Source organism: Terrapene carolina, unplaced genomic scaffold, assembly GCF_002925995.2.
Source record: "Terrapene carolina triunguis isolate 2854851 unplaced genomic scaffold, T_m_triunguis-2.0 Scaffold198, whole genome shotgun sequence".
NCBI classification, from domain to species: domain Eukaryota; kingdom Metazoa; phylum Chordata; order Testudines; family Emydidae; genus Terrapene; species Terrapene triunguis.
Genome location: NW_020664549.1, coordinates 1773184 through 1791227, shown reverse-complemented (window position 1 = coordinate 1791227; position 18044 = coordinate 1773184). Strand labels below are relative to the sequence as shown.

Below are 18044 nucleotides of genomic sequence, written 5' to 3'. Positions count from 1 at the left end.
GCCCCGTGGAGGGTCCTTTTTTTTATTTGTTAAATATGGTAACCCTAACAGAGCCCCATTGTGCTAGAAACTGTACAGCCACAGAATAAAAGGGGCCTTCCTGCCCCAAGGAGCTTATAATTAGCTCCCAATTGGACACTAAAGCTTGTTTTCAGAGGGCTGCCATACGAGTCACACTCTTGTGATGCACTTGCCAACCTTCCATCTAACCCTCAAGATAGAAGGTGAGAAGATTACCCTGCCCTCTGATTTCAAATGCACATTACAGCCATCTCCCAGTCAGAAATGAAATCTGGTCTCAGGTTTGCGGTTAAAAGCAAGGTCTCGTGCAAGTCACTTATTGCTGTACCTCAGTTCCTCCATATTATTCCTCACATCACAGAAAGATTATCTGGTGCTTATTCAATGCTTGATATACAAAATGCCAAGTATTATTCAATAGGTATCTAGCTGGTCAAGTTGCTACTGTGCATGCACCATAGCCGGTTTCCCCAGTTCTACAGCAACGCTCAAGGTCAGGCTGGAGACCTGTATTTGAACACAAAATCCAGAAGGAGATTCTAGCTTCTTTAAACATAAATCAAGTTACTGACTTATGACATCAGAGGCTGCACCAGGAGAATCTACCTTCCTTCCCGCAGCAAAAACTTTCTCAAATGCTGATGGCCCTCAAGTCACTATAGTCTGGTTTTACATCCTCCTGAATACCGAGCTCTAAAAAACAGCATGTACACTGAAGGCTACGTCTACACTGCAATTGAAGGAGTGATTAGAGCACAAGTAGGCATACTCGCACTAGCTTTAAACTAGCTAACGCAGCTAAAAAACAAACAAACAAAAACCAACAACAAAAGCAGTGAAGACGCATCAGCACAGGCTTTGGCATGGGCTGTACAAGCTTACCAGGTACTTGGGGTACATACTTGTGTTTCTAGCCTTTGCAATCATGTCTTCACTGCTATTTTTAGCTGCACTAGCTAGATTAAAGCTAGCTGTCGGTACGCCTCCCCAAGCTGCAGTCACATCTGATTGGTTGGGTTGCAGCACAGATCAAGCCCGAGGACTTGTCTAGCTCCAAGTGCAACATGTTGCCCATAACCCAACTCCCATTCACACAAAGTCTCTAGCTCCAGTTAAATGATGCTTTAAACTCTAGCTAGCTGGCCCATCAGGGGATGTGGGCTGAAGCTTCAGTGCTGTTGATGCTCAAACTAATAATGCAGTGGGGATTCAATTACTCCAGGACACTAATACAAACACCGTTACTCAAGTGTTATTTCAGTGTGGCCACTCTCACTCAAGCAGAGTTAACGCAAACCAACACTGCAGTGTAGACCAACTCTTAGTGATTATGGCTGTACTTACGTGAATGATACAAAGCAAACATTTTAAGTCACAGAACAATCCTTCTCCCTCCCCTCCCTACCAATGGTGACCGCACTCCAGAGACAAAAATCTGGATACATGGTATTCCACTTGCTCATTCGCTACTTTGTAGCGGGTGCTCTATTCTACACCCTCCATCTCTCCTAGAGGCCTGCATGCATTTGTTTTCTAGTTTTAAAATTGAAGTGCAAGTCTAGAGATTTAGAAGCCTCCTTAGAGTACTCTGTGCCTTTTGAATGTAAAGAAAAGCAAACTACTTCCTCCAACCTTACAGCCTAAAGCTATTTTCAATTTCGTTTCAAGCAGAAAACCTTCATGTCACTTCAAAGGGCATTTCCATCTCAACGTTCCTTCCTGAAGAACCAAAAGTTATCGCAAACCATTGCGTGACAAGCAAGACAAAGTTTTATAAAACCGGCCACATCAAAGCACCCATTTGTAGCTAATCATGGGACTGTCTAGTGCCCCAGACCAAAAGACTCAGAGAGAATAAGTTACTTAGGGCTAGTCTACACTTACCCGGTAGTTCGACGGCTGCGGATCGAAGTTCCGAGTTCGATTTATCGCGTCTGGTCTGGACGCGATAATCGAACCAGGAAGTGATCCCCGTCGACTGCGGTACTCCAGCTCAGCGAGAGGAGTACCGCGAAGTCGACGGGGAGCCTGCCTGCCGCGTGTGGACCGCGTCTGAACCGCGGTAAGGTCGAAGTAAGGTATGTCGAATTCAGCTACGTTATTCACGTAGCTGAATTTGCGTACCTTACTTCGATTTGGGGGGTAAGTGTGGACCAGCCCTTAAAGTTTAACCATTCACAACAGTTAATAAACCCCTCTCTCCTGGAGCTCAAAAGCTACCAACAGAAGTTACACCTCACTAGGAAGTGCATTGGGAAGCCATGCATCTTCAAAAACAAAAGACAACCCATGGCATTCAGCTTGCAAGAACAGAGCAGATTTTGCTGGCTCTTCCCAAAAGAGGGGCCCCAAGCCTAGCCAGGATTGAGCTTGGTGGTTTCCACGATGGGAGAGGGAAAAAAGGACAGTGAGATTTCCTGCCCACATACAACTTCCAGGGTGGGTGGAGGTTGTGCAGGATTTGGAGACCTGTGCTCAGGGCCACTTCCTGTTTACTAATTCCCAACAATCAGCCCACCCCAACCCTTCCTTATTAGGACACTGTGGGCTATGCTATTGCCACTTTGGGGATGGGAAAGAATTTCTCCCCATTCCACCCGATTGACCAAGATTGTTTGGGATTTTCACCTTCCTCACAGAGAGACCTAGAGGCTGAGTTTTGGGCAACAGGAGGGCTGGGATTCTCCTGCTCCTGGAGGTCACCATTAGAACCTATGTGAGAATTGTTTAGCTGTTGCAACTTTTGGAAGGTGCGCAGTGCAGGACTTCTCTGATTTAGGCTCCAGATCCAAAGCAGTAACATAGTTAGTGGGCATCCAAAAGGTATCTCCTTGTGAGATTGGGCAACATGTCTATTTCCTCATCCCCACCCCGGGTCAAATGCAAACCAAGGGCTGGGATATTACCAAGGGGCAACTGCCCCACCACTGCACTTCATGGCAGTGCTGTTTGGCTGTCGAGGTCACCTGTCACCTCAACTCCCAAAAAGGCTGATAGTGGGCAGCTGGAGGTGCCCTGAGAACCTTCTAGTGTGATGACTGGCTCCCTTACAGTAGGAGCACCCCACAAATTGACAAAGGATCAATGTGGTGCAAGTGACAGCACTGGACTGTCCCTGATGGGAACCTTGAATGTAATTTGACTAATAAAATTGCAGCCTGGTTAAAACCCACACCACGTGTCCTTGCCTTCTTCCATGTGTTGAGCATGCCAAATAGACTTTTAGGCAATAACCCATGCTTTCTGATGCACCACTGGGTGACTGCCCAGAGGTCAGCAGGAAACAAAGATAGCAGTAGGGTAACCAGGCATCTATATGGAAGTGTTTTATTTTAGAAGGTTCAATACTGTAAAGCTGTTTAAGTCATCATCTGTGAAAGAGAAAGAAAGGGACTTTAAATTCTAGGAGTGCAGGGTAGAGTCTTGCACTCCACAGTTTTCTTTTAGAGATTTACTATCAGTCCTCACAACTACAGCTAGGCAAATTAGCAATATTTCAGTTCACTGACAATTAAAAAGATTGGTTTAGCTGAACCAAAATGAAGGGTTTTTGTTTTGTTTTTAATTTTTTGGCAAAAATATTTGGGGGGGGGCAAACAAAATGTTTCTATTTTAGAATATTTTTTAGTTCCTTTAATATTATAAAAATAAGTTTCTAGAAAAGCAGATTCAAAGGTGTCAAAGTGAGACGTGCTCTAAAAATTCTGAAAAAACTGAGGCTCTATGACCAACAATTTGACAAAGTCAACATGAATTTCCAAAATGTTTTGATATCACAAGCCTGCATTTTTTTGCTGAAAAAAAGTTGATTATCCAGTTCTGACTACTCACAACCATTTTCCCACCACTAATGTAGGCAATTACTGTCTCCCATTGTAAGATAGGACATTAAGGCAAAGAGGCCAAGGGCTTGTGCACACTTGAAACACGACAGCAATACAGCTCCAGCGCTGCTGTAGTGCTTCAGTGTAGCCACTGCCTACACAGATGGGAGGGGCTCTCTTGTCAGCATAGATAATCCACCTCCCTGAGAAGCAGAAGATTGGAAAAATTCTTCCATCAACCTAGCACTGTCTAGATCTGCTTAACTACATTGCTCACAGGCGTGGATTTTTCACACCCCTCAACGATGTAGCTGGGTTGACCTAACTTTTTAGTGTAGGCTAGGCCTAAGTAGCCTGTTCTGGTCTATGCAGCATGAATCACGGCATTCCTGGTCTAGTCGTGTGCTCAGACCTACTTCAGTAATCTGCTTAGAGAAAATAGTCCAGCGTAGCAGACTCTACCAGTTGATTGTTTTACAGACTAGATGATGCAGAAGAGGTCATGCAGGAAGGTAGACCTCGTCTGATCCTGATTTACATTGGCCCAGGAAGCAAAGTTTGTGGAGGGGCTTATAAATTCAGTCATCCTCAGATATCTGCCCATCTCTCTCCTCTTACCAGAGATTACCTTTGAATTCCATGTTAGCAGCATCTTCCAGCAGCTCCTCTTTCATGTTGTTGAGAGTCTCTATGATCATGTCCTTCATCTCCTCCTGCTTGCGATTGGCAATACCCATCAGAGACTCGTAGAGCTCATTCTCCTTCTTGCGCGTGTACTCCAGCCGTTTTGGGGTGATCTGCAAATCTCGTTGCATGTCAAAAGCCTGGTTGATGAAGATGTCCAGGCAGCGGCAGTGCACCATGTTCAGGATGGTCGCTACATCCACCAGGTGCTTCTGCAGCACCTGCCTGGAGAAAGTGCTCAGGAGACGGAATTTCTCCAATTGCTCCACCAGCATGCTCTGGGCTTTGGCATCAGAACTAGGGGCCCCACAGCTGCAGTGGTTGGTACTCAGGTAGTCTAGGTCCATCAGCTGACAGTAGAGGGATGACTTCTCATTCTCAGCCTTTTTGGGAGAGATCAGTTCAGCCTCTGACTCCGGCACTTTGCAAAAGAAAACAGGCAAAGAGAATTTCTCTTGGATTTCCCGCAGTTCGTTTTCATCAGATGCTGACAGTTTAGCCTCACTGATGGCAAAGGTGACGACAGGCAAGACATGGTTCACGTACTCTCCCAAGGTGACCTCAGTAGACTGGAATCCCCGACATGGGGCTACCACAATGTCCACCTCCTGAAAGAGTAATAAAAGATCACCACATTGAAGTTTTAGCAATTAACCCTGCTAGTAACTCTCCCAACTTCCCTCTCCCCACTAAAAGGTCATCCCTGTGGTGGGACACATTTCATGGTCTAAACATGCAATTCCCATGAGTCCATGGGGCTGATTGGAGCTTCTCCCAGATCCTTGTATTAGCCTATAAAAGTCATTATTCAAGGCTCATTTCTCATCCTTTTGGGTGTCTACAGCAATACTAGACAATGAAGCCTTGGAATCAGCAAACAAGGTTCAAATCCCACCCAAGTTTCACATGGCAGTATAGGATCCATGGTCTTATTTTAGACCTCAAGTCTCTCTCTGTCTTGCAAGAGCGGACTTTTATTTCACTTTCATTGTGAAAAATGGAGAACTGAGGATATATCCTAGCTCACTTCAATATTTCAGACTTTTCACTTGAGTCACTTCATTTAGAATTTTTCCTCATTGTGTCTTGCTGAGATATGGCTAGAATGCTTCAAATCAGCTAAAGCTACTGAAGTCACTGACACAAGAGCCATGTTTTTGTGATTCAGCATTGAAGGTTTTCTAAAATACTAGGATGATTTTTAGGACAGGAATTAGTGAGAGCACACTGCCAGCCTAGAGAATGAAATCAGTTGATCCGCAACACAAGAATAGCTATGGGAAGCTTGTGCTATATTTTCTCTGCTATCCACTGGCATGACTCAACCCTGTCTTGAAAAACCCCCATTTAGGGCCAGAAGAGAGTTCAGCCTCCCTGGCCTATTCAGTTCTCGGTCCATTTCTAGACTGCCAACAAAGGGCAGTTAGTGTGCAGATATTTCTGGACACTAGAAATTCAATTGCATCAACCAACTCATTATACATACACTAATGCAAAGTTATCATACTGAGGTGGCTTTCATTCGCTACTGCACAGAACTGGATCTGAACTAGTTACTAGAGCAGGGGGGTTCTCAAACTTCATTGCACCGTGACCCCCTTCTGACAACAAAAATTACTACATGACCCCCAGGAGCGGGGAACAAAGCTTGAGCCTGCTAGAGTCCTACCACCCCAGGCGGGACTAGGTGAGGTGGGATCAGAGCTGAAGCTCAAGGCCTTTAGATCCAGGTGGGGTGGGCTTGTAACCTGAGACTTGCCACCCAGGGCTGAAGCCCTCGGGCTTCGGCTTTGGTACTGGGTGGTGGGGCTCGGGCTTTGGCCCCAGCAAGTCTAACGCCAGCCCTGGTGATCCCATTAAAACAGGGTCATGACCCATTCTGGGGTCCCAACCCACAGTTTGAGAACCACTGACCTAGAGAAAAGGCTATTCTATAACCATTTCCACCATCACCACCATTCAGGCCTCCATGCTACCTCTCAAGAAGCTTGTCCAAGATGCCAACATCCTCACTCTAATTTTAAAAATAAGACATGACTTACTACCAAAGTTTGCTTTTCATTTAAGGCTATGTTGCAGCCACATTTGTTTACTGTATTTGGCCAACAGGTGGCTATAAAACAGTTTAAGTGCTCAAAGAGTCTGATCAATGACTGAGTTAGTGTTAAGAGCAGATGCCTTCTGTATTTATACCTTTGGCAAAAGGAATGGAAAATCTTTAACTAGCTTCACTCATTTCTTTGTTTGTTGACCTTGAACCAAATCTTTAAGGACCGTAACAGAAAAATCAGGGATAGTCCATTTCCCCCCCCCGTGGTAAAACTAAAGTTGCTAGCCCCTCTCCCAGGTGCAAAAACAAATACAACCGCACATCACAACACATGCAAGCAGCCAGTCAGGTAAATTTTAAGTTGTGTGGGGACATGCAGGAGAGCTTTTACATTTTCTGGCTAGAAGTTTCAAGAAGTTCTTTGATCCATTTTGCAGTTATTTGTACTGGTCCTCTTTAGACCAGCTGTAAGTGTCTGAGCCATACAGGATCAACAAGTCATGAAAAATCCTGCATCAAGCCTCTTTTCAAATTTCAGCGTGTATTCCAAGCACACAGTTACTGCCCTGAATAGACTCCTATCCACTGCTACTACAACCTGTAGTTATTGCATAAATGAAAATGGCTACGTGACCATTATTACAGTAGTGAACTTGTCCCTCATCCTTCCTACAATACACTCATTTGTAGGCTCTTCACCTGCCTATAGTGAAAGAGGCACTGGCCACTGCTAGAAGAAATACCCAAGTTCAGACTGGCCCACCTAAGTTGCCAGTCATATCCTGTGTTTCTAATGAGTGATTCAAGCATTGAACATTTCAGCTGTAAAGGTAAGAGTTCAGTTTTTGGTGTGGCTCTGGGACTCTACCACCTGAATAGGAGTTAAATATGGTTAGGAGGCTGCATTATTAGCTACAGGTAAAATTCATATATGGTATAATTTTACAGAGCTAGACCACATATTTTTAAAGCTACAAACGGTGTTCCCACACTGCTCATAGACAGAAAGGCTCCAGGAGAATGCCTGCCCTGTGGAGTAATTGCCCAAATGACTGCACCAATAGCTGTCTAGAGGTTGGTCAGAACTGTAATACTTTGATTACTGACATAATGCCCAGTGAATGTTGCATATGGACATCAATAAGCATTGCAACACAGTAAGAATTAAACAAGTCACACTTGGGCCAGTCACTTATCCTCTCCTCTGTCACTGAGATACTTGCCTTCTTTTCTCAAGTGCTATAGAGAAAAGTTTTCATATGGGTGAAATGGCTTGATGAATTGGAAGGGGAGGTATATGTACTTAACATTTACAGATTAGTTTTTTCCTTCTTCAAAGTACTCTACAAATGAGAATCAACAATTTGAGGCAGTCAAGTATTCACACCATTTCAATGATTGGGAAACTGAGGTACTGAATTAAGTGAATTGCCCAAGGTCAGAGTGAGTCAGTGTCCAAGACATGACTGGAACTCACTTTCTAGTTCCCAGTATTGTATTTAGACCACTCCCTTCTATGGGCTTCAAGAGCTCAGCCAAGCAGATCATGCAATTAGCTAAACACTCCAGGGTCTCTAATACTTTATTCTACTGGTTGTTAATGAATTACCTAACATTTGGTCATTTGGAAGGGGCTGATGACAATTGATGAGCTGTTAAGTATGTACTGATGGTGATGATAGCAACAGTGTCATTTGGGTGGGATGAGTCTGCAATCTTCATACCATTTAGACATTGGGTACAAGTACAGTATCAACATTCTAAAACACAGTTTTTGGCATTTCGGTTTACGGTGCACTCAGCAAGATTTCACAGCCAAGAAAGAACATTAGGAAGGCATCTTAAACAAATCAGTGCTGTTCCTCAAGATTCTGCTATTGGCTACCATTCTTGCAGTATCAAAGTCCCTTAGGTGTCTGGACCAGATGTAGAGCTATCACAGGGATCCTCTCATGCAAGTACATCTTTTTTTTCTGGAGACCTAGATTCAACTAAGAAGTGTTAACAGATCCTTAGGTTTCCATTCCAACATCAGAGTTTGGCACAGTATGCAGACTGCTGGAGAAGCCAGTGGCAGAACTGCATGTAAAAATCCAGATGCACTCATGAAATTCTTTGGAGAAAGCTTCACAGTAAGAACTTCAGTTTCTTTGATTGCAACTCCAAGGTTCTCCAATCTCAGAAATACAGATCCCCAGTTTTCATGTTTACAGACATAGTTCATTATATGAACTGCCCCACAGCCCTGGGCTTGCGCTACAAATAACTGACTAAATGTGCAGTATCACCATTTTAGAAAGGAAAAAAAGATTTAATTTTAAATTTGCCTGGCTATGTAAAAGCATTTCCAGTTAAACTATTTCAATTTGATTTAATGGTGTTGTCTTTAAAAGCCATGAGCAAAGTATCCCAGTTAGTTTCTCTGCTGTGGAACCAAGTGGAGGACGTGTCACTCATTTCCACAGAATCTGAGACTCTAGGAGTTCTCCTTTAAAATGTTCCTAGAGATTTTTGCTAGGGGTGAAGTGCTCCCTGAGATGAGAAATAAAAACACTCCAGCAGTAGAGGCCCAAGAAAAAGCATCTCCCTTTTTAACTACAAAACAACAACAAACAAAATTTAACATCCATATAAATGTGAAAAGTTTTTGAATTTCAGTATTGCCCTGCAGTGTTGGAAACCCAATCAGTATTGCATTAGACCATGAAAAATCACAATGAAACACAAGAACTAGGCAAAAGGTGAGAAACATTCCTTGAAGTAGCTTCTTAGGCTCCATCTTCAGGGTTGAGCTGTGGGAGGAGGGCCGGTGGCCCTAGAGCTGAGCAGTTTTAAGATTCTGTTTATTCTTATTAAACAGAAAAAAAGAAAGGGGGGGAGGAATAGCTCAGTAGTTTGAGCACTGGCCTGCTAAACCCAGGGTTGTGAGTTCAATCCTTGAGGGGGCCACTTAGGGATCTGGGGCAAAATCAGTACTTGGTCCTGCTAATGAAGGCAGGGGGCTGGACTCAATGACCTTTCAAGGTCCCTTCCAGTTCTAGGAGATAGGATATCTCCATTAATTTAATTTATAATTCACTTTCACTTGTTCAGTCTAGACCTTTATTCGGACAATTAGATTATTTACACAGGAGGCGAAGTGCTGGAGGAGGAGATGAGATTGTCAGTACAGCTCATTTTCTACCTCTGTATTGAAGCCAAATCTTACTATAATGGATGCAATTTACTCACGTATAGAGGCTTAATCAGACACTTCTGATATCTGTGAGGTGCTTTCAGATCCTTTGATAAAGAGGTGCAAGGCAGCAAAAATACTGTCACCCTTTGGGGTATTCAAGAAGCCCTAGATAGGATACCTTGCTTTTGTCCACAGGGAGTTGATTCAACCTTGGATTTAATTTAAGCATGATTTTACCATATGCATAGCCCTTTACTCAAAAGCTCAAACATTCACCTAGTCAGTATTATTTCAGTATTTGTTTCCAATAGTAGTAGTTTCCTAGTTAAAGAGGGGGAAAAAAAGAGGAGGCACAAAACAATTCTGTTAACAAAAGTGAAAGAACAAGTTACAGCTCAATTTTAACTAGCTAATCATGATGCATGCATTTTTAGAGCTTCCATTTAGCGAGTGCCTAGTTGCTCAGTGCTTTAAATGGATTGCTCCTAGGTGTCCTGCATCCTGATGCGCCACTGGTTGGCACTGCAACTTGGAAGTGCCAATACTAAAAACTTACAATGAAGGGCCAGCTCTGAAACAAACTTCCTTTGCATTTGATGAAGAGTTAAATATGCCCCTTTGCCTGTGGCTGAAAGGATTACAATTCTGGATGCTACTTTATTAAGAGTTCAAAAATTCTCCCAAATAATCCAGAAATGAAGGCATAAGTGAGATCTTCACTGTGCACCAGAGGGAGCCACTCTGAGCTCGGAGGGGGTGGGGGAGAAATACAGGACTAAATTTTTAGTCAAATGAAAGACTTGAGTAGAGTAGTCTCCCATTTTTTTCCGCCCTTAAAAAAAAAAGGGCTTGCCAGCATTTTGCCTGCTAAGCCGGTCATGGGACTCCGAAGCCTGTAGCTAAACAAGAGTACAAATTAAAGAAAAATTGGATGGGCAATTCTGCAATATTCACATTGAAAGATGACTCACACGGATGACTATAAACAAAGGAGGAAGCCAGTACTGTCTCTAGGAGACGGGGGCGTGGGGGGAGGACATAAAATGCAGTGCGAGCAACTGGTCCTTGTTTTAGCAGAGACCTTGTAGGGTTTTCCGGCAACATTAGAAGTAGAAGCAAACAAATGAGGTTATGAGGTAATTTATCCCAATTTATGGCACTTTTCTGAATATTTCCATATGCTATTCGGTTGTATGTTCTTAAACTTGGATTACAAACTCTTCAAGGCAGCAATCTAGTCTTCTTGTGTGTGCCCTGCAGCATGTACACCTAGGCTGCTCTACAATAGTTTTCATAGGGCAGTTTCACCGAGAGGACTGTTAGCTAGAATTGCTATATTCACACAGTGATTCATGGAAATATCTTGGAACCTTAAGCAGTTCTCACTAAATTAGAGATCTCAGTAAGTATGCGCTGCTGTATTTGGCAAAAGCTTCAAATACATTACTGTCAAATAATTACATCCATGTTTCCCAAAGTTAAAACCCTGTCTAAAATCAAGACTTATTGAACACTTGGAGACCTAAACACCAACTACACAACTATCTGGGTTACAATTCTGCTTCTTGAGAGAATATTGCCCAACATATGTTGACAGCACCTATTCAATAAGAACTGTAATACAAAATAGCCAATTAGGAAAAAGGCATTCCATTCTCCTCTCACTCTGACAGCCTATGCATATTTCTATGGACTACATTCTGTACGTCTCTATTCAAGGGCAGAAGTTAGCCCCAGTACTAAATAAATAATAAATACAGGTAAAAGGAAAAACACTACAGACAATACATAATGAAGAAGAGAAACAATTGAAGCTCTTTATCTCAGTGCAATAAGCTATTTAGGGACACAGCCCCGTTACCTTGTACTTTAGGATAAAAATTGGCAGAGGATTGCCATATTCTCATATACCTGCCTCCTATTCATCTAAGAATGAGACTCATTTGCTGCTTCCAAGATGACCCTACCCCAGATTATTAGACCTGGGACAGTTTCATTTTCCATTTATTGGGGGAAAAGACTTTTTTAGTTAGAGGTGCTCAGAGGCTATCCTTTGTTAACCAAGCTTTTGCTGTTGAGTCTCACTAAGCATAATCCACTCGAAGTCTCAATTCAGTATTTCAAGTCCAGTACTCTTCTGATTCCAAGAATGGATCTACCACAGAGCACAAACAATCAATGCAATAACTAGGTGAATAAATCAGATGCTGCTAGCGACAAATTACACAACTGTGCTATAAATCTGAGGTATTTATATGCCCAGAGCACCCCACAATCTTTGATACATTTACCCTCAACACCCCTGTGAGGTAGGAAAGTACTATTATCCTCATTTAACACAGACTTCAGGCATCAAGAAATTAAATGATTTGCTCAAGGCAACACTAAGCATATGGCAGATTAGGGAATTGAACCCAGAACTTTGAGTCCCAGGCCAGCACCCTAAACTAAAACTGACAGTAACACTCTGTGTCAGCACCCTTTGCAAAGCTGTCCATGCTACTTTGTTTCTTTGGATAAAGACCGTCTGTGTCATAAATAGGAATCCTGCTCCACTATGGAAAGTTTGTGTTCTTCCATCGGTAAAAGGGCCAATTAAACAAGTCTACAGATAACACTCAAGAGATACGAAACAGTTTGAACGGTGTTTAACACTAGACTCTTCTTACCCTACTGCAAAAGCCACAGAACCTGCCCCATTGAGAGAGAGAGAGAGAGAGAGAGAGAGAGATCACTCTAAGCCAGCAAAAACTGAAGGTAGTGACATTCAGAGCATAGCACAAGACCCAGATTCTAGTTCTAATTGGATACGGGTGGAAGAAAATATGAATTTCACAGTGATTGTACTTCTGACCTGGGTTCAGTGCTAGAGGTAGGGTATTCTCAGACCTAAACAGAACAGCTCTCAGACATTTAATTCTGGTGCTCAGCAAAAGCACCTCAGTCAAGCTTAATTACAGCAGTGCTAGATTGTGGTTTGCAGGAAAGGCTCAGCCAGAATCCAGCCATATAGAGTACATCTACACTGCAAAAGGTAACGTGGCAGCAAGCCTCAGAGCCCACGTCAACTGATTTGGGCTTGGGTACAAGGCTAGAAATAGCAGCGTAGATATTTGGGCTGGACCCTGGACTCAAAGACCCCTCCCCCCTGCTGGGTTTGAGACCCCAAGCTCCAGCCCAACCCAAAATGTCTACACTGCTATTTTTAGCCTTGTAGCATGAGCCTGAGTCAATTGACACAGGCTCTGAGACTTGCCACCAAGGGTCTTTCTTTGCCGTGTAGACATACCCTTAGGGTTTTACACAGAAAGTCAAAAACAAACATCTTAACTGGTCTCAGAAACAAGACAGGAAACCAACGTACACTTCAGGGCCTTTGCGTAGAATGTTCTTTACAACTAAACACCAAATGGATATGCAGTCATTCTTTGCCACCTGTAACGGACAAATGGTGAGGAGAATTCAAACGTAACAGCATTGCATTGGTGCACAAGCAGCAGTAGCAAAGCCAATTCAATGAAGTTACTGACCCACCTACTTTTGTTACTCGAGATAAAGTGATAAAGAGATAAGACAGAAAGTATTGACCGCATGTGGCAAATACTGTTTCCTTACATTTTTATTGGGAATTTCCTGTAAGCACCTACAAGCCTCAGACTCCACCTGCATTCAAAGGTAAGAAAATCACCCCACTAAGAGTAAAGTACAAAGCAAGACTGATCTGTGATCCAGGGTATAAAGGAAGTTTCAGTCTGTGCTTTTTAGTTGTCTAATGGTTTTCCTTGGGATGCACAACATTTCAGAGATCTCAGTTGGAACCTCTAAGCACTATTGATTCAGCAAAATTAACAAGTGTTTACTTTCACCATAAATCTGTCTGGTTACATTGATTATTCCTCCGTGATTCGGATGCATTCCTTTGTACAAGTGATCCCCAAGGAGTAGAATAGCTTTGTCAAATGTGGGTTTTTTGGGGGGGCCAGTTACATTATAAATATGCCTAAGAGCAAATATACCTGCCAGCACAGAATTGTGCTCCCAAACCACCATATCCACGTAGAGTCAGATTCCTGGCTCTTCTTTCTGTGAAGCAAGATGTTTATTTCAGCTAGGATATCCTTTAGTAACCCAGAAAAAGGTAGCAAATCCTATCCTAAACACCAAAGATTGTCAAGCTATAGGTTAACATGTTAAGACTGCTTAACATGTGCTGACTGCATAATGCTCCAGATCTGCTGTGTTCCTACAGAGCCTTACAGAACCTTCTATGATGTACTGTCGCTTAAGATCCACTTTGTTCTTTATAGAAAAGTGAAACAGACATGGTCTAAGTGCCCAATCCAAACCTGCCTATGTAATTAAGCATCTTGCCCAGATTTTTTTAAACCCACACAACATCCATTACAAGCAATAGATGTGACAGCATTTCCAGGATCAAGACTGAATTCTATTGGTAAACATTTTAAGAGACAGAATTAGAAGTTAGGACCATTATGAGAAATATCTAAGTCAGATGCAGAACAAGTTCTACTGAATTCAAATATAGGTCTAGTAAGCAAGCGTTCAGAGTCCATAAGGCAACGCCACAGTCAAGCCCATTCTAATTTTTTCAGAATAGTAGCACAATGTTTCTTCAGTGACTCTAGTATGGGGGAGATGGTGTCACTAACAAAATACTTGGCACAAAGAACTGTAAGCACCAATCTAGATAAAAAACACACTGTTAGTGGAGGAAGGAGTTTAATTATAAAAAAAATAAAAAATAAAATAAAAATGAGACTATCAGGAATAGCATAGGCAGCAGCTAGAGCGAGGGTATATTTGCAACTTGATTTTTCAAAAAAGTGTTGGGCTCCTTCAGCTCAGTGGGTGTCAACAGGAACTGGGATGCTCAGTGCCTCTGGTAAAAAGTAACCATAGTGTGGACACTTACGCTTTAAAGTCATGATCTCCCCCAGCGTGCAACTGTTACTAGCAGCTCACTAGCTTTGTTTCTCTAGTCAAAGTAAGCAGGAATTTCTTGGCAAGAGCCATGCTACAGAGGTGCAGATTAGGGCTTATGTCTATTTTAAGTGTTCTTGTAAATCCTCTTATTGCTCTAATAATGTGCCAGCACTACTGTCTATCACCAGCAGGCATTTTACCACTGTTACACTTACCTCTGCTCAGTGTGGCTCTAGTCTGCTCAACATGCCCACCAAAGCCAGAGCAACGATTGAAGAATTTCAGAAAGCCCTCTATGTACTCCAGGCAGGACCAGGGACATGGGCTACCACCCAGGGCACCGTGGTCAGGGGGCACTAGGCGCAGTGCAGAGATGCACACTGCCGGTGGGCAGGGGAGCGCCCAGAGGAGTGAGTGACAGTGGGGAGCGCCACACATAGGTGGAGTTTGGAAGGGTAGGAGGACATTACCCCCCAAACTCAGAGGAGACATGTGGGGGGACACCCAGATTTCTCTCTGCTTCCTCCCTAAGGAGGAATGTTTTGGGGAGGAGGGGTGAGCAGTGATGCACAGAGCACCTGGTGTTACTGTTCACACACACCCCCAAATGTTCCTCTGCACCCCCCCACCCCCAGAGGGCTGGGGGGGGAGTGAGCAGCAACGTCAGGTGCTGTGTGTCCAGGTCCATATCCCCATGTGGTTGAGGTTCTCTTTAAAACAACTAAGAATTATCCAAAGCACAGGACTTGGTGGTGGCAGGGGACTTCAACTACTCAGACATCTGTTGGGAAAACACAGCAGGACACAGATTATCCAATACATTCCAAGAACTTGATGGAGACCATTTATTTCAGAAAGTGGAGAAAGCTACTAGGGGAGAAGCTGTTCTAGATTGGATTTTGACAAATAGACAGGAACTGGCTGAGAATTTTGAAAGTGGAAGGCAGCTTGGGTGAAAGTGATCATGAAATGATCAAGTTAATGATTCTAAGGAATGCTAGGAGGGAGAACAGCAAAATAAAGATAATGGATTTCAAGAAGGCAGACTTTAGCAAACTCAGGGAGTTGGTAGGCAAGATCCCATGGGAAGCAAGTCTAAGGGGAAAAAACTGAAGACAATTGGCAGTTTTTCAAAAAGAGACATTAAGGGCACGAGAGCAAACTATCCCACTGTGTAGGAAAGATAGGAAGTATGGCAAGAAACCACCCTGGCTTACCCAGTTCTTCAGTGATCTAAAAATCAAAGAAGAGTCCTGCAAAAAGTGGAAACTAGGTCAAATTACAAAGGATGACTATAAACAAATAACACAAGTATGTAGGGACAAAATTAGAAAGGCCAAGGCACAAAACAAGATCAAACTAGCTAGTCCATTACTCAATGGGCGAGGGGTGGGGGGAAAACAACAGAAAATGTGGAAATGGCAAAGGTGCTTAATGACTACTTTGTTTCGGTTTTCACCAAGAAGGTTGGTGGTGATTGGATGTCTAACTTAGTGAATGCCAATGAAAATGAGGTAGGATCAGAGGCTAAAATAGGGAAAGAACAAGTTAAAAATTACTTAGACAAATTAGATGTCAAGTCACTAGGGCCTGATGAAATGCATCCTAGAATACTCCAGGAGCTGACTGAGGAGATGATTCTATGTGGGCATAGAAGAAGTTAGGGGAGAAGGGGGTGCAGGAGAGGAGTGCAGGACTTATGGGAGAAAGGGTTATTCGTTATTATGGTTAATATATTTTACAAATTTCAGATATACCCTCTCAGATTAGATGCCTGAAAAATCACACTCAAATTTTTATCAGAGACTACCATTTCTCAGCTTCTCTGCACTAGCACAAGATGGCTCCCTCATCTGTCTGCCTGGGTTCTCTCCTTCCCTTCCGTTTTTGCATGCTCCCAAGAAAAAAGTATTAGTGGGAGCAAAAGATTTGATCCTGAAACCTTTAATCTTCAAGGAGCCCTTACTCATACACTTAATCCCACTGAACTCATGAAGCTTGCAGGATCTGTCCCCAGCTCCTGCTGTAGCTCAGCAGTTCAGAGTTTTGGAGCAGCACTATATTTGTGTTGCTTTGCCTGCAAACATGTTTAAGTTTTGCTGCTGTCAAGAGGAATAAAGAACGATTGTATGTTCTACCACACAGTCTTTGTATCCTGAAGTATAATCACATATGGCAGACTCCTGTCGGCTATATATACACACCATGTGTTGTGAGAGAAAGCATGTTTTTCTTGCTGATTCTGAGACACACTGCAGATGTAAAATGTTATTAAAGCCAGAACACATGGGTTTGCACAGGAGGAATTTCCCTAAAAATTAATTCCTAATAAAGGTAATTTCTTCTGAATAAGCACTGGGATAACTTTTGCAATATTTATTAGCCTAATCAAATTATTATTTTTGTAAAGACTGTTTAATAGCAGACAATGTAAAGTCAAAGTCCAAAATGTATATCCTTTATGCCATGGTTTTTGCACTTTATACATTTTAGCTAACATAGAAAGTTGCTAAGTGGCTGCTAAATTATACAATTGTAAGAACAGAACCCTGGTGAAGCAAGCACTGCATGTTCTGTATTCTGTTTGACTGGTTATTGTGAATATGTTTTTTAAGCCTTAATCTCTTGAGACTCCAATTCCAGAGCTACAGATAGTGGAAATTCCTATAGTTGATGATGCAGTGTCCATCCTATTTTACTGCAATGTGCAGAACAGTGTACTTCTCTTTTAGATCACTTAAAATTACAAATACAAAAATAAAACGGGTAAAATAAGTCGATTTGTTTTAAATTATTAAATCTGTAACAGACCAGCAAGAGGGAAAGCTGATCTATAAATGATCCTCTCTCATGGCATTGTATTAAACTAGCCAGACAGAGCAGACATAAGAGACAAACTCTACAAAGTGGCATCTTTTACAATGTACAGAAAGATCTGTATAGCGTTTTGAACTATTTTTTTGCCCAAATCACAGAATATGACAGTACGACAAGTTTCTGGTCACTTGGCAGTTCTCTGGTATGCCATCTTGAGAGCTGGGAGGCTGGAGAGTTCCCAGCCAGTGCTTAATTTGTGCTGTGGCTCAGCCCCAGCATCTCTTTCAATGCAAATTAAGCACTGGCTAGAGGCAGCGGGGCCCAGGGTGCCATTTTCCCTAAGGCCGGGCCTGACCAGGCCCAGATAATTTGACACTGACAGAAAGCTATCCCTAGTCAACTGATCCTTATGTACATTAACAAAGTCTCCCACTGCTGCAGTGTATTAAATAAATACTCTTAGACGTTTGATCTTCCCTGCTTTTAGTCTCATGAAATTTCATCTTTTAAAAAAAGCCTTCAACCC

The 18044-nt window shown here is 42.7% G+C and overlaps 1 protein-coding gene across 1 annotated transcript in view; it reads right to left on the bottom strand.

Annotated features, from left to right (window-relative positions):
* The window catches only part of LOC113407108 (dual serine/threonine and tyrosine protein kinase), a 55556-nt gene that overhangs the window by 15404 nt on the left and 22108 nt on the right, over positions 1-18044 (bottom strand). Inside the window, exon 3 of the mRNA XM_026655159.1 lies at positions 4474-5137. Coding sequence (XP_026510944.1) covers positions 4474-5137 — 664 coding nt within the window. The remainder of the gene's footprint in view (positions 1-4473; positions 5138-18044) is intronic.